Genomic DNA, 14,486 nt, shown 5'->3' with positions numbered 1-14,486 from the left:
TCTATATATATATATATATATATATATATAGTCATAGCTTATCATTCAGGCCTATCTCCTAGCAGGTCTTTTACTTCTGAAGTCATTTGTGACTTTCCTGGTATTCATCTGCAAGGGCGTACTCGTGTGTGTGCGCGCGCGCTATTCGTTTGTCTGGCTTTTTTTTTTCGGGGGTTTATTCTTACTGTGCTCTCTGAGGGTGCTTTGCTCATAGAAGGCGTGTGCACGACACTTGACGGATTGTCGTCGACGTTTGTGTCGCTTCATTCCGGCTCGCTGTGTTCTCGTGGAGTTTTCTATTGGGTGCCGTGCTATGAGGAGATGGATTTTCTGGAAAGAGTGTACGACAGCACAACCACACAGGGGTATAAAGCGTTGTGGAGCATGTAGATGAGATTCGAACGAGGATCGGGCGAAACGGAACTTGAAGGATTGCGTTGACATGGAGGAGGAGGATGCCAGCCCGAAGGCGAAGTAGACGTACATGCAGGACTATTTTCTGAAAGGAGTCAAACTGGAGCTTTTTTCCTTATTTTTACTTCGGTATGTGTAGAAACAGTAGGTGTTCGACGAAGTTGTCCTGTTCTGTCCCTTGCTATGCACAACCCCCACACACACACGCCAAAAGAGTTTGCAAAGTAAAACATAAAGTCCGCTCACCCACCCTTATCTTATTTATGCATCTCTGCGTAGCTGAAGTGGCTCTTCACACGTTTCTCGTTTCTTTCATTGAAAATACCCCAAAGAGCGCACGAGGGTGCTCTCGATGCGCGGAGTTTTTTCCCTACGTTTTTTTTTCTCTTGTGGAACTCTGGATAAGAAAAGTGAAAACACCAACTCTTTCCTTGTGTTCTCCTTGCACGACAAGTCATGTGTACGTCGAAAGTGTTCTCGTGACACCCGTTTGTGGCCATAATGTTCTTTGCCCCTTGGAGACTCATTCTGTACGATATTTTCTCATTGTTTCATCACTCAGTGGAGTTGCATTCTCATTTATCGTTTATACTTAAGTTTCCTATTCATTTGCGCTTCAATGGACATGCCGCCATGCGACTTACCAGTTCCCCAGTTTCCTAGGATGCAAGCATACCAAGACGTCACTTCGCCTGGAGGCACTGAAGTCGATGGCCCTGTCTACACGGACTGCGCAGCAAGTGGCCCCCCACCCCCCACCCCCCGCCAACAATTGTAGGCACACTTGTGGCGGTGCGAGAATGTGTTGCGGCCCCCTCTTACAAGGCGCATAATGCCTACGGGTATTCTTTCCAGCAAACATTGTTGTGGCTTTTTTTCTGTGGCAAAAGTCCCGGCAGTGTTACTCCCGCCGCCGCTGGTGATGTTCGGACTGCCCCTACCCAGCAGCTTGACTGGAAGAATCAATGAGGTTCTGCAAGGGTAGAAAAAGGTGCAGCGAAATTTGTTTTTCCCGAATGTGGAGGAATGCTGAAGAAACACGTGTGACTAGCACGAGAACCGACATTCCTCCACCTCTAAGGATCTCTGATAATAGTGAGCACCCCAGCGTGGTATCTCAGGGCCCGGTGCCCTCAGTCTGGGAGCAGGCAGCCAGGCAGCCCCCCCCCCCGGTCTCTGCCAATGCCGGACCACCGCTGCTGTTCACAGGGTCAGGTGCACGCAACGCAGGGATGTCAGAGCGACGTATCGCTGCTGATGTCGGCGGTCAGGTCGTGGATGGCGTGGCGTCGTAGCGACCTGCGAGAGTGACCCCGTCTGTGCCATCCACTTGATGGGCCGAGTGTCCACGTGGCTCGAATGTGTCTCACCTGGCACTCGCTGCCTACTAGTGTAGCGAGCCTGAGCCATCGCGGTGGGTTGCACCAGGTGACGACTGGCACGATGGGTGCTGCTGTGAGGCAACCTGCTGAGCAAGGAGTGGGTAGAGTTTGGGGCAGAGGGCCGTGCGTCGGGGACCGGGTGGGCGCATTGCTGTAACGCGCGTGTCTAGGGCTGCTTGGCACCACGCGATGTGACGTGTGGCCGGTCGGGGGTGGAGTGTCATTTGAGTTCGTGTGTCGGGTGGCAGGGAATGGACACGTTGGGAACACCAGCAATCGCCTCTTCCATTTTTCAACTGCAGCTTCTCTTCTCATCGGTCGCTATGAGGGAGAGCCACGCCTTGTGTACTTCTTCCTCCCGTCAATCCTCTCTTCTTAATTACTGACTGATTTTTCTTTTCGTGCTGCCAAAGAAGATGCGGACAAACAAACCCCGTTGTCCAGAATGTTTTTGTATTTCTTTCTTTTCTGACTCCTACAGTGCCGTAGAAACACACGAGCTGCACGGACAAAATTTGTTCAGCAGTGGAAGCACCCACAGCTATGGACGCGCGCGTGCACTCGGTTTGCTATACGAGAGGCTCATTTCTATTTTTGTTTTAGCCTCTTGTCTCTCGTTCTGCGGTGAGTGGCGCCTAACTTTTGGTATATGTAACTGGTCTCAAATGAAAACGTGTAGTACCTCGAATCTACGAAGAGTCATCTGAATTACCGCGCAGCTCCTTTCCCTATGCTAGGAGCGCGACTAAACCCCAAGCCAGGCGAGTGCCTCATCGATGATGGACATCTTTCAGGGAGCCGGCGAAGACGTGGCAGCTGTGCTTCGCGCTTCGCGTAGCCCCTCCCCTCTACCCTTCACATGTCACGAGTGCGTCACCAGCTTGCACTTAATCACTTCGGCCTCTTTTACTCCCTCCCCCCCTTTTTCCTCCTGCCGCCTTTCTCTCCTGATTTGGTTTTGCCTTGTGTACCGTGGTGGGACGGGTGTGCTTTTTGCCTCCCCTCTGTCATTTTCAGACCCCTTTGAGCATGCGAGGTCGTACTCGCGTTTAGAAATGGGTCAAGGGCTGAGTGGTGGGGCAGTGCTCGGCACGGCGCTCTCCATGGCCGCCGCACCTACCCGAATGTCACTGGCAGATCACGCCTTGATTATTACTACCTGTGCTGGCTTTGGTTTGGCCCTCGACTTTACCAGCGACTGCCTTGCCAAAGAGGGAAAGATAATGATTCACCGCGATGTGGTGCTAAACGCACACGATGTACTCCGACATGTGTACACCTTCTACGCCCCATGCGAGTCCAACGCGATGGCGAAGTTGTTTCGTCAGAAGCACGAGTGGCTTGTGCTCGAGTCGCACGGGCGCAAGTTCTACACCGTGCAGAAGTGCCCTAGCACCGGGGACGTCGTGATGGACATGCGCCTCTCGCTGCGCGCTGCGAACGACGTGGGGCTCGTGGCTGCCGGACGCCCCACACTGACGGGCGAGATTCAGCAACGTCGTGCGGATATGGAGTTTGACATCCCGAGCGACGTGCAGGTGGCGTACATGATTGCGTGGCTCCGCAAAGAGGACCCACGCTGGGCATTTTCAACTGAGAACAGTCGCCAATTCACCACGCGTGCCCGCTACGCTTTGAACGACTTCTAAAGCTCCTGCAGAGCGAAAGCGCAGTGGTGTCTGCGCTACAGTGAGGCGAACGGGCGGGTGCATTCCCTATTCACAATGCCTCACTCTTACTGCCAACGCGAGGACAGTGCCGCGTAGAGGAACTGAAACTGTAGAAGCGACTTCTGCACGTGTTTAGGGAGACAAGAAGATGCAGCGACGGTTTGCGTGACGCTCGCGTCGCACGTGGAGCTTCTCCTCTCGTTCTCTGAGCAACTCCTTCATTCACTGCACGTGAAGGCTCCAGGTTGTACCCCGCATCTTCTCGTGTGCGTTGCATGTTTCTTTCCTCTCTTCTGCTGTGAACCGCCTTCCTCTTGCGATTTGTCTCTCCTCCTCGCTTTTCGCCCTCCCTCCTTACCCCCGCCTTTTGCCTCTTGCTCTTCCACTGCGCTGGGAGAGGGCTGAGGAGGGTAAAGCAGCGTTGCCTTACAAACATACCCCGAAGATGAATCGCGAGCAAATTGCCCGCCGCATTGACCTCGTTGGCCCCTCCACTGGGGCCATCGTCGGCGTTGCCACGTGGTGTGCCCTTCACGGCGCTGAGGCGGATGCCATTCTGAACTACGTAGCGGAGAAGATGAAGCATAAGGATACAACTGACGTAGTGCGGGCCTCGCTGGTGTATGTGATTCACGAACTGCTGCTGAGCTGCGCGACCCACGGGGTCTCAGAGAACGCAAAGCGGTCCACCTTAAAGGCTGTGAGTCTCACCCTGCCAAGCGCAGTGAAGGACACACTGCGGCAGAGAGCAAGCGATCACACGGCTTTTCTGATTGCCTTGCAGAAAGCAACGGAGTGGTGGGGTATGCTGAACCTGTTCCCGGCGGCCTGGCTGACGAAGCTGCAGAGCACCGTTCAGGAGGGACAGGAGGATGCCAGTCACCGCACTACCGTCCCCTCTGCCTTGATGCAGGTTGCCAACCTCCTGCAGCGCTACCAGCATGCCAAAGAGCAGTGGGTACAGAACAGGCACATCAAAGCAGACGAGGGAAATACCAGTAGCGGGATTGCGAGTGGCCAAGACACGGCATCGCGGGTGGCAAGTGCGGGCGCAGGCGCTAGAGGTGCCGTTGTAGACGATGCGGCAAAGCGATGCCTCATCGCCTTGAGGAAAGCTGTGGAGAGTCGCTTTGAGAGAAACGCAGCGTTACTGGCGTGGTGCGAAGCAGAGCGTGCAGAGCTGGAAGGTCGCGCCACCACCTCCAGCTCAGGCAGTGGTGTAGTGAAGATGGTGCGCGGTACCTCTTCTCACGCCCCCAAACACGACGGGGCAGGTGTTGGCTATCCAGTGAAGGAGGAAAGCGGGCATGGTGACGGTCCGTCGGGAGAAGCCAAGGACGAGGATGACGTGCTTGGGTCCTTCTTCTCCTGATACGTCGATTGTGGGGAGTCACACAGTGCGTCTTTTGTGTCTGCATGTTGGGTCTGTTGGTGTGAGAATGAACGTGTTTGGTCCGCGTGAGCACAGGGGGGAAATGACGTCGCGCCGGTGCTCTCCTCTGTGTCTCCTGCATAACAAGCAAAGGCTCTGGCCGAAGGACATTTCTGGGCCTGTGTGAACGTGCATGGGGATGCGCCCAGGTGTGCATCGGCCCCACCCCACCCCACCACTGCCCCGCGCAACGGGTTATGTTTTTGTCCCACTTGGGACTTGACAAGGCCCTCCCTTCCCCTTGTTTGCGGTACACCCTAACGTACTCCCTGGTCGTTCTTCGCCATCGGCACATCCACGTTAACTGACTCTACATTCTCCCTTCCTCGCGTCATCGCCACCCCGTAACACTGCAGTTACACACATACAGAACTCGATAGAAGGAAGCGGCACAGGTTGCTATGTGATAGCCACCACGCATCCACATCTTCATACAAGCATACGCAGTGTCAGCTTCATCCATCTGTCGCCATCTCACTGCTCGTCCTTGTTCTAGTGGCAGCGACGAAGTGGTGAGGCTGCATCCCTCGCTCGCACTCTGGCTCATTTTACTCTGATTCGCTTGCAGCAACCTTTTCTTCCCACCACAGCTTGTCGGTACGTTCTCTTCGTTGCCAACAGCGTTGGGGGTGCGTGCATTTGTCGAGCCCAAGCCGATTCTCTGTTCGAGAGTGTCGCATTTCTCCCCATCCCTCTCCGCGTCTCTGCATCCCCCCGCACGGCTAACATCGCAAATCTTCTTTTTTTGTCTCCTTTCGTTGTTGATTTTCTTCTTCTCCTCACTGTGGAAGATTGCGTCGACCGGCTGATCTTAATCATCTCCCACTCTACCGTCACGCGCACGCAGCTCTCGTGTGCACGGCGAGGGTCGTGGACGCGGAGTGGACTAAAAGATAGACGAAGAGCCGCCACTGAGGAACGAAACACCGCAACTTTGGTTGCCTTTGCGTGTGTCTGTATGTGGGTCCGCCTGAACCTCTTTCACCGTCAGCAGCTATCCACTCTAGGACACACGGGCAGCCCAGAGAAGAGAATAAGAGGACTTATAATAGCCATCAATTGCAGCACCAGCGGGTGAAGCAGACAGAAACCATGAGCGACGAATATGGCTACGTAAACTACGCGGCCCAGTACCGCCAGCAGCAGCCCCAGGCGTATGGAGTCAGCGCCAGTGCGTACGGTGGTGATGGACTGACAAACAACTACGGTGGCTATGGTTTCCAAAACGAGGCATACCAACAGTATAGCGCTCAGCAACCATACGGGTATGAGCACCGCCAGCAACAAGAGGCACCAGTCCAGAAGCAGCAGTGCAATCAATACGCGAATGGTAGCGAGCAGCACCAGAACCAGCAGACATACAATCAACAGCCACGAGCACAGGCCGCTTCCTTTGGCCAGCCCGCCTTGGGTACAGTGGAAGAGACTCCTGCCGAGACGACAACTCGTTGGTCGTGGTCGCTTTACTCCATGAACCGCATCGACGGCGCACGCATGGTGGCCCCGTTGGGTTGTCTGTACTCCCCCCTCGGCACCTCTTGTACTCAGCTCAACTATGCCCCGACACAGTGCAGTGTGTGCGGAGGGGTGCTGAACCCGTACGCCACTCTCGACCCCCGCAGTCGCATGTGGGGGTGTCCGCTGTGCCACACCAAGAATGTGCTGCCGCCACAGCATCAGCAAGCGAATGAGTACAATCTGCCGCCAGAGATGCAGCCGTCCTCGGCGACAGTAGAATTTGTGGCGCGTATGCCATACCGCAACCCGCCCACATTCATGCTAGTCGTCGACACGTGCCTCGATACGGACGAGGAGCTACAAGGTCTGCGTGACTTCCTGGTACAGTCTCTGCGGATGATCCCAGAGTACGCAAACGTGGCGATTATCACGTACGGCACGACCGTTAGCATGCACGAGATCTCCGGGCCTGCAGCGTACCCGCGTGCCATGATGCTGCGTGGCACGCAGGAGATGACGGTGGAGCAGCTAAAGGCGATCTTGCCGGACCCCAAGCGATTTGTGGCACCGTTGCGCAACTGTGCTGCCTACATGACGCAGCTCATCTCCTCCATGTCCCGCGACCTCTGGCCCGTTATGAAGGGCCATCGGCCACTGCGGTGCACCGGGGCTGCGCTCTCGGTCGCGGCGAGTCTGCTGCAGATCGTGTCGCCAAACACGGGCTCCTGCATCCTTACGTTCATGTCCGGCGTGTGCACGTCGGGTCCGGGCACTGTGGTAGACGTGAGTCGCGAAAAGATGATCCGCGTGCACGCCGACATCCGCGACGAGACGGCGGCCGCCACGTACTGGAGCACCTCATGCGCATTCTACGAAAATCTGATGCACCGCATTGTCGCGCAGGGTCACTCTCTCAACTGCTTTGTCGCCTCCCTGGACCAGTTTGGCTTGGCTGAGATGAGGACATGCGTGCAATCCTCCGGCGGTGTTGTGCTGAATGCGGAGTCGTGGCTCGAGGAGCCATTTCGCATCTCCCTTCACCAGTTCTTTGCACGCCGCGAGGATGGAACGCTCATGCTGGGACTGAACGCGACAATGGACGTCATCACGTCGCCAACGTGGAAGGTGCAAGGCGTCATTGGCCCCTGCGTCGGCACTGGCAAGATGTCCGCGTCTGTGGCGGAGTACGAGATTGGACTGGGTGGTACCTGTCAGTGGACGACATGCCAGCTTGACTCGACCACCACCTTCGCCATCTATTACGACACGGCCAGCACGCAATCCGCGGAGGCGACTAGAAATCCACTTCGTTACACCCAAATTGTGACGAAGTACGAGATGGGGCAGGAGACGCACACGCGCGTCACGACGCTGACGTTGCGGCAGGCGCAGAACCCACCCATCCAAGACCTCGTTGCCGCCTTCGATCAGGAGACCGCTGCCGTTCTGCTGGCTCGCGAGGCGGTGCACAAAACCAGCAGCATGCCGCTCTTTGATGTGCTGCGTTGGCTGGACCGCACGGTGGTACGTCTCATCTCCCGCTTTGGCGAATACACGAAAGACCAGCCTGACTCGCTGCGGCTGCCGAAAGAGTTTGTGTACTTCCCAGCCTTCATGTACCACCTGCGCCGCTCCGGCTACCTGCAAATCTTCAATTCGAGCCCCGACGAGACGGCGTTCTTGCGCCTGCAGCTGCTCAAGTCCAACGTAGAAGACTCCATTGTGCAGATCCAGCCGACCCTCTACAGCTACCGCATGGATGCGGCGCCGCAGCCGGTGCCACTCGACAGCACAGCCATCCAGCCCGACAACGTTCTGCTGCTGGACACCTTCTTTGAGGTGCTCATTCACTACGGCTCCACCATTGCTGCGTGGAAGAAGGCAGGCTATGCAGAGCACGAGGACTATGCACACTTCAAGAAGTTTCTGGAGGTGCCGCTGGCCGATGCCCAAGTGCTCGTCAGCTCCCGCTACCCCACACCGCGTCTGATCGACGTGTGTCAGGACGACCCCGATGCGCGTATCTTGTACAACCGAATCAACCCTAGTCGCTCCTACGCATCCGCCGATGGTGGGGCCTACGGCTCGCACGAAGGAGAGCTCGTGTACACGGACGACGCCTCCTTGCAGGTGTTCATGCAGCACCTCAAGAAACTGGCGGTGGCACAGTAGTACAAAGCCATCTAGGTAGTGCATGAGATGCCGTTAGTGCCCCAGTGCTGATCAGGCCCCTGCACTTTGGTGTGGTTGGGCTTGTTGTTCTCATTGCATTCTCTGGGTGTGTGCAGTAGTAGCGGCGGTTGGCGCCGTTCTGCGCGTGTGAGGCCGCTGTGTGAGTGCCCAGGAGTTAGGGGGGAGAGATGCCCATTAGCGACATTTCTTCCTCTTCGCACATTACCTCCTCCGTCTTAACCGGTATCGTCTTTTAGATATCTACTTTACTGATTGGGGAAGCTAGTCTCGGCGTCACTCTTTTCCTCGTCCTGGTTGGTGCTGTGATGGTGCGGAAAGAAGGGGAGAGGTGAGATCCGCGGCGAACAGTTGTGTGGTGGAAAAAGGTAGCAATGTATTTGTAGATGGGTGCTTCGACGGCTCAAGTGTTCACCCGCTCGACCGCCCAGCCCCGCTCATTTTTTCTCTGTCGCCCTCCAACTCCTCCATGCTCCTCTCCCTTCCTCCCCCCCTTCAGTCCCTTCCTTTTTCTTCCGCTCCCTTGTGACTCTGCAGGGAGTTTTTAGCCCCTCCCCTCTCCCCCACTCGTTTGCCTTGTGGCACATTGGCTAGTGCTGTTTGTCAATTTGTTCGGCTGTTCTGTGTTGTGTCTCCCCTCCCCCTCTACGTGGGGCCTCATCATCTTATCATCCCCATCAACCTTGCGCACTCCTGTAAGAGCAATATAACACCATGACTACCCCAGTGGAGAAGCAAAGGGGGGGGCCAAGACAGCACACAGACTTGGTGACCCCTAAGTCCTTTCCTGCTTGTATCCGGTGTGTGTGTGTGTATTGCTCACGGCGTCTCTAAGAGGCGTGCAAACGACGCATCCCACGGCCTGCTACAATGGCAACGCCGCTTCTGGCGGATGCTGCATCCTCCTGTGCGGCGAAGAGGCAGGGAGAAACTCCCTGCCTCTGCCATTGACTCTCACCACCACCTGCCTCCGTCACCCGACCCTGAACCCTGAACCTTCCTGTCCTGCCCCCTCCCCCCCCCCGATCGGATTCGGCCGCTATCTCGCACCTGTGCAACTACACACCCAATCACTTCTCTGTCATGCCATCGTGTCTGTATCGAACATCCACATCATTCAGAAGCAGTTTTGCTCCCTGTACCACTACTCCCACCACCGCAACGCCACACTGTCATCGAAGCTCCCTGCATAGAGATATACGCAATGCTGGAGTTGCTGCTGCGGGGCTACCTAGTGTACCTCTCCTTTGTGCAGCCAGTTATCCACGGCGCGCAACTCTGCCACTCCACAGACCCCGATGCACTGCAGGTAGCAAATGTGACGCTGACGCTCATCTTTGCTTGGCTGCTGGAGGTGGCTGATGTACTGTTTCTCTCCTCGATTTTCGCGATGCGCTGGCTCTACCTGTGCACCCGCATTGTGCTAGCTCTGTACTTAGCAAATCATCGCTTTCTCGGCGCGGTGCAAATCTACCAAAGGCTATTTGCAAGCCTCGTCGACACCTACTTCCCTGTGATCGACTCCGTAGTCGTACGTCACATGCAGGTCATCGGCGACTCCGGGCTCATTCAGTACGGCGCACAAGTATCCGCCAGTCTGCTGCGGGGAATCACCACTATCGCTGAGATTGCCAAGGCATTGATAGAGTCCTCCACTACCGCGGTGCCTACTCCCCCGCTGTCCCGCTGCATGTCGCAGGAACGCCGTTGCAGAAAGGTGAAGGACGTCCGTATCTCCCCCCCTCTGCGCCCACCGCCGGCCGCCCGCACCATCTCACTGTACCGACCGTCACTCTTCTACGACGATAGTGACGAGAGGTAATTGCCGGCGCAGTGGCGCGTCAGCTAAACGCTAGTGCCGGCCCCTCTTTCGAAAGTTGGCGGGTGGGGGTAACAGAGAGTACGAGGAGCCGAGCGTGGTAGCGCTGCACGCTGCTTTTCATGCCTCGGCGCCCTAAAATGGCAGTGAACCGTCCCCGCTGGCACTCAGGTCCATCCGATCGATTCAGCGTATCATCTCCCCCCACCCCCCCCCCCACACACACATTCTCCTCCTCTCGCCCTTGCTTCCCTGCTCCACCAATCCACTGCGCTTGACTGATTGCTTACGTGTTTTTGACTGCGCTCAGCGTTGAAAAGTGATGAGATGCGGCCGAGACATAAATGGAGAGCGGGAAGGGCAACGACACGAGAAGAAAGAAAAAATGCTACAGAGACACGAGACGTACGAGCCCGTCTGCTCATCATCCCGCAATGACCGTTTCCGCCCACTCGTCTGCTTTTGGAGAGACACAGCGTTTTCCCACGCTTTTCTGTTTACCCACTCAGAACTGCCGCCGTTGAGAGACTGCACACTGCACCCCCCTTTCCTCTCTGCACACCCCCTATTCGTTTGTCTTTCTTCTCTTCTGCCTCTGTTCGGTGTCTTTCTTTTTTTATTATTTGGTGTCGACAGCACTTCGCGCGTGACGTGGGCTACACTGTGTGCACGCTCACCGACACACACGCCGAAACGCAAGCATTCACGCCTATCGTAACGCGCCAACCTCGCACTGCTGCCGCTACTACTGCCCTCGCCCTCCTCAATCCCTTCATATCTTGGCTTCATATGCATTTTGTCTCTTGACTCTGCAGCGTTGTATTTCAGCGGTGCGCAGCGACGGCGCGAGACAGCACATCACTAAAAGAGATAAAGAAGAGTGAAAGAGGCACCCGCTCTAGCATACATTTCCTTGACGAAATCATCAAAGAGTACATAGACGCGCTACCAAGAGTGCGCAACATACACGCCTAAACTCATCTACGCAGACATCGGAGAGCAATGTTGAGTAGCCGTGGGGTCATCACGACTAACGCGGCGCTTGTGGAGTGTGCCGCAGGGCAAAATACATCGGATAAGAACGTGTTCCTGCTGAGTGAGTTAGAGAAGGTCTGGGTGGCTGTGGCGGTAGTAGCGCGTCGCCTGCTCCTCGACGGCAGCGCCGTGCAAATTGCACCGTTCGGCGCGCTTTGGACTCAGGAGTACATTCTGCTGCGCGACCGGCAACAAAACCCCTACAAAACGCGTAAGTTGTGCTTTGGCATCAACCTCAACTATGCAAATCGTTATGGTATTGACACCGGCAAAGTGCCTCTCGAACGACCTGGCGGGGAAGGCTATGTGCGAGTGAGCATGGCTGACATAGTATCAGTGTGCAGCGTGCCTGCGCGGACTGCCTCTGCGGCGCTCAAAGAGTTCTTTCTGTACCTCGGTGAGAAGCTTTCGCGCGACCGCGTGCTCCAGCTGTCGCTGCCGGGCGTCGCCACCATTTCCATAAAGAAGCAGAAGGTGGTTCTGAGCATGCATGAGGAGCTGCGCCTTGAGATGTACGAGATCGACAGCCGCAAGTGGCCTGGAGAGCTGCAGCGCGAAGGTTATGAGGTGCTGCAGACGCAGGTGGAGGCGGCAACCTCCTGCGCGCTCAGCTCGGCTGCCGCATCGCGTCCGTCAACGTCACACCTTTCGCGGGCGAGTTGGCGCTCCGCCCCGGCGTCAACAGCAGGCGACGGCATCGACGCAAAGAGGCCAGTCTTTGTTGCTGCCTCGCCATCGGGTCGACTTTTTGACGATATCGCGCAGCACGAAGAGCAACGCAGAAGAGCGGCCCAATCGGTTGCAGCCGCAGAGAGAGAGATGCGCCGCCGCCAGGAGGACCTGAACCAACGTATTGAGCGCTATGCCGGATATGGATACCAGGATGACCCGGTTGAAAACGAGGTGTACTACACCGAGAGGGCCGGTAAAGACGACTTGGACTACACGCACCCGTCGTCAGAGGAGGTGAAAGGGGCTGGCGCCGATGACGGACTACGACGCGTTGGCCGACCACCACCGAGTGCGTCCGGGGAGTCCATCTACAACATCATCGATCGGTCCGACCCTCGGAACACTGCAACGATCCCCCATCAATCCCGCCAGTACGGGCAGCACTACCCCCAGTCGTCCTCTTGGGCATCCTCGCACCATGAAGTGGCAGCCAAGGACGGCCCTGACGTGGAGGTCATAGAAATCTTCGATGACTCTAGCATGGTTGAGCAGCCCACCACGACACTAGATAAGCGCCCCATCGCTCCCAAGAACGCGGAACTAGAGCGTATTCTGCGAGAGGAGGAACCTTTTAGCCGACCCATACCCCACCGCACATACCACGAGTCAAGTGCGGCACGGGACCTGATATACTCTCAGCCGTACGAGGCGCCATCACGCAGAGCGAGGTCAGCGGCAGTAGCGGGGCCATCGCCAGCGACACATGAAAAGCACACCGCGAACATAGACACTAGCACGCAGACCATCGCCTTCACAGAGACCACAAAGTCCGGACAGATCCATGAGGATGTACTTCGATTTGGGCGCAAGCGGTTTGATGCGAACCAGTACGACAGTGATCACATTGGAAGTCTCCTTCAATACCGCGAGTATTGAGGTACACGTGGCGGATATTCACAGACAGAGTATCAGTGACGTAATACCGCCACTTTTGCGAGCGGCTCTGAGGCAGGCAGACGTGCCACGCGATGGGTTTACGTGCAACTAAAGTTGAGGTGATTTACCTTTCTGTCCCGCCTTCCTCTTATCACGGTATGCTCGCTGTGCATGCCGTACCCTTTCTCTCTGTGCGTGCGTGTGGGGAGGTGTGTGTGTGTGTGTGTGGTTGGGCCTGAGGCTCACGTGCTTGTGTATCTTCCTTCATACTTCTTTGGCGCTAGAGGTGGATACGGTGCACCGCACTTTACACCGCATTCGCTAAACGAGTAGCAGACAGATCAGCCCATTTGAGCTGACAGGCGTACTAACTTCCAAGCCTCTCTCTCTCTCGCACAGACCCAAAGGCCAAAAATGCCATGTCCTCCTCCACTAACCCTCTCCCCACTGGTCATTTGTCACGGGGTCCTTATCGTGCATCTACTGCTGTGACTGACTGTCTTCCCACTGCACCCCCACCCTCGCCTTCCCTCTTGCCCAAACCCTCTGTAATTCTCCTTTGCTTTAGCAAGTTCGCCTGTACCTTACACTATACGTACATGGTTGAGACTGCACACAGGATTTCGTGGTGCGTGCTTGATAGGTTGAAGCGCAGTGAGGAGTCAAAAAAAAAAGCTCAGTTCACACTACTTGCTCAAGCTGTGCGGTATCCAATCACTCCTCCGCGAGCCGCTTAGGAGCCATAAGTCAACCCACTGCTTCGACTGCCTTCATCGAATGTGTACTGGAGCAGCAGCAGTGTGTGTCAGTAGAAAAACACAGCGTTGACAACTGCACAACTCTCTCACACGCGCCCGCACACCCATCCAGGCATCTTCAGACATGTTGGGTGTTCAGTTTATGATTGCAGTTATTAGATGCTCTTCCGATCGCGCCGAAGCCGCTCAAGCACCGAAGGACTAAGCCCATCCCATGTTGCCTCTCCTTCCAATGAGCGACCCAGCTCCGCCCCGGTGGCTGGGATGGTGCCGCTCCAACCCAACACCAGCGCCCCTATCCTTCCCATTAGTGGCCCAGTCGGCGGACTGCACAGCGTGGAGGATCGTCTGCGCATTGTGAAGCGCAACCGCACCCGTTACGATGACCTAGCACGCACACCACTGTCGCCGCGTTTACAGGAGGCGCTCAGCATCACCTCAGGCTCCTCTTATCCAGAGGTGAAGGCTTCAACCTCGGTGACTGCCGGCACGGCACCCCCCTGCGCCGCGTACCCGACCTTCAATATGTCTCGCCTACCCAAGCATGAGCAACACGTGATGGACGCAATGGTGCATGAGCTCACCGAAGTCTTGTTCTTTGCTTCATCGTGAGCAAGTGAAAACAAATGGCAGATAGGAAAAAAGCACGACGCCGGGGTACACGTACGAGACGGCACGAAAAAGCGCAGCAGCTTTTGGCTGGGGCTCAGGTGCCGACAT

At 56.2% G+C, this 14,486-nt stretch overlaps 5 protein-coding genes across 5 annotated transcripts, besides 1 other annotated feature; all 5 read left to right on the top strand.

Annotated features, from left to right (window-relative positions):
- Window positions 1-1,498: 1,498 nt before the first annotated feature.
- Window positions 1,499-2,063: a repeat region.
- A 788-nt stretch (window positions 2,064-2,851) lies between these two features.
- LPMP_356620 (hypothetical protein) lies at window positions 2,852-3,445 on the top strand (the record flags this gene model as incomplete). The annotated part of the gene is made up of 1 exon (XM_010705288.1): window positions 2,852-3,445. One exon carries the CDS (start codon window positions 2,852-2,854, stop codon window positions 3,443-3,445), a length of 594 nt encoding a protein of 197 aa, XP_010703590.1.
- A 466-nt stretch (window positions 3,446-3,911) lies between these two features.
- LPMP_356610 (hypothetical protein) lies at window positions 3,912-4,838 on the top strand (the record flags this gene model as incomplete). Its single annotated transcript, XM_010705287.1, has 1 exon — window positions 3,912-4,838. One exon carries the CDS (start codon window positions 3,912-3,914, stop codon window positions 4,836-4,838), a length of 927 nt encoding a protein of 308 aa, XP_010703589.1.
- Window positions 4,839-5,990: 1,152 nt separating this feature from the next.
- Window positions 5,991-8,528, top strand: LPMP_356600 (protein transport protein Sec23-like protein; the record flags this gene model as incomplete). The annotated part of the gene is made up of 1 exon (XM_010705286.1): window positions 5,991-8,528. One exon carries the CDS (start codon window positions 5,991-5,993, stop codon window positions 8,526-8,528), a length of 2,538 nt encoding a protein of 845 aa, XP_010703588.1.
- Window positions 8,529-9,750: 1,222 nt separating this feature from the next.
- Window positions 9,751-10,368, top strand: LPMP_356590 (hypothetical protein; the record flags this gene model as incomplete). Its single annotated transcript, XM_010705285.1, has 1 exon — window positions 9,751-10,368. One exon carries the CDS (start codon window positions 9,751-9,753, stop codon window positions 10,366-10,368), a length of 618 nt encoding a protein of 205 aa, XP_010703587.1.
- Window positions 10,369-11,367: 999 nt separating this feature from the next.
- LPMP_356580 (hypothetical protein) lies at window positions 11,368-13,008 on the top strand (the record flags this gene model as incomplete). The annotated part of the gene is made up of 1 exon (XM_010705284.1): window positions 11,368-13,008. One exon carries the CDS (start codon window positions 11,368-11,370, stop codon window positions 13,006-13,008), a length of 1,641 nt encoding a protein of 546 aa, XP_010703586.1.
- Between the last annotated feature and the right edge of the window lie 1,478 nt (window positions 13,009-14,486).

This window comes from Leishmania panamensis, assembly GCF_000755165.1.
Source record: "Leishmania panamensis strain MHOM/PA/94/PSC-1 chromosome 35 sequence".
Lineage (NCBI taxonomy): Eukaryota > Euglenozoa > Kinetoplastea > Trypanosomatida > Trypanosomatidae > Leishmania > Leishmania panamensis.
This window is presented reverse-complemented; position numbering and strand designations above follow the sequence as displayed.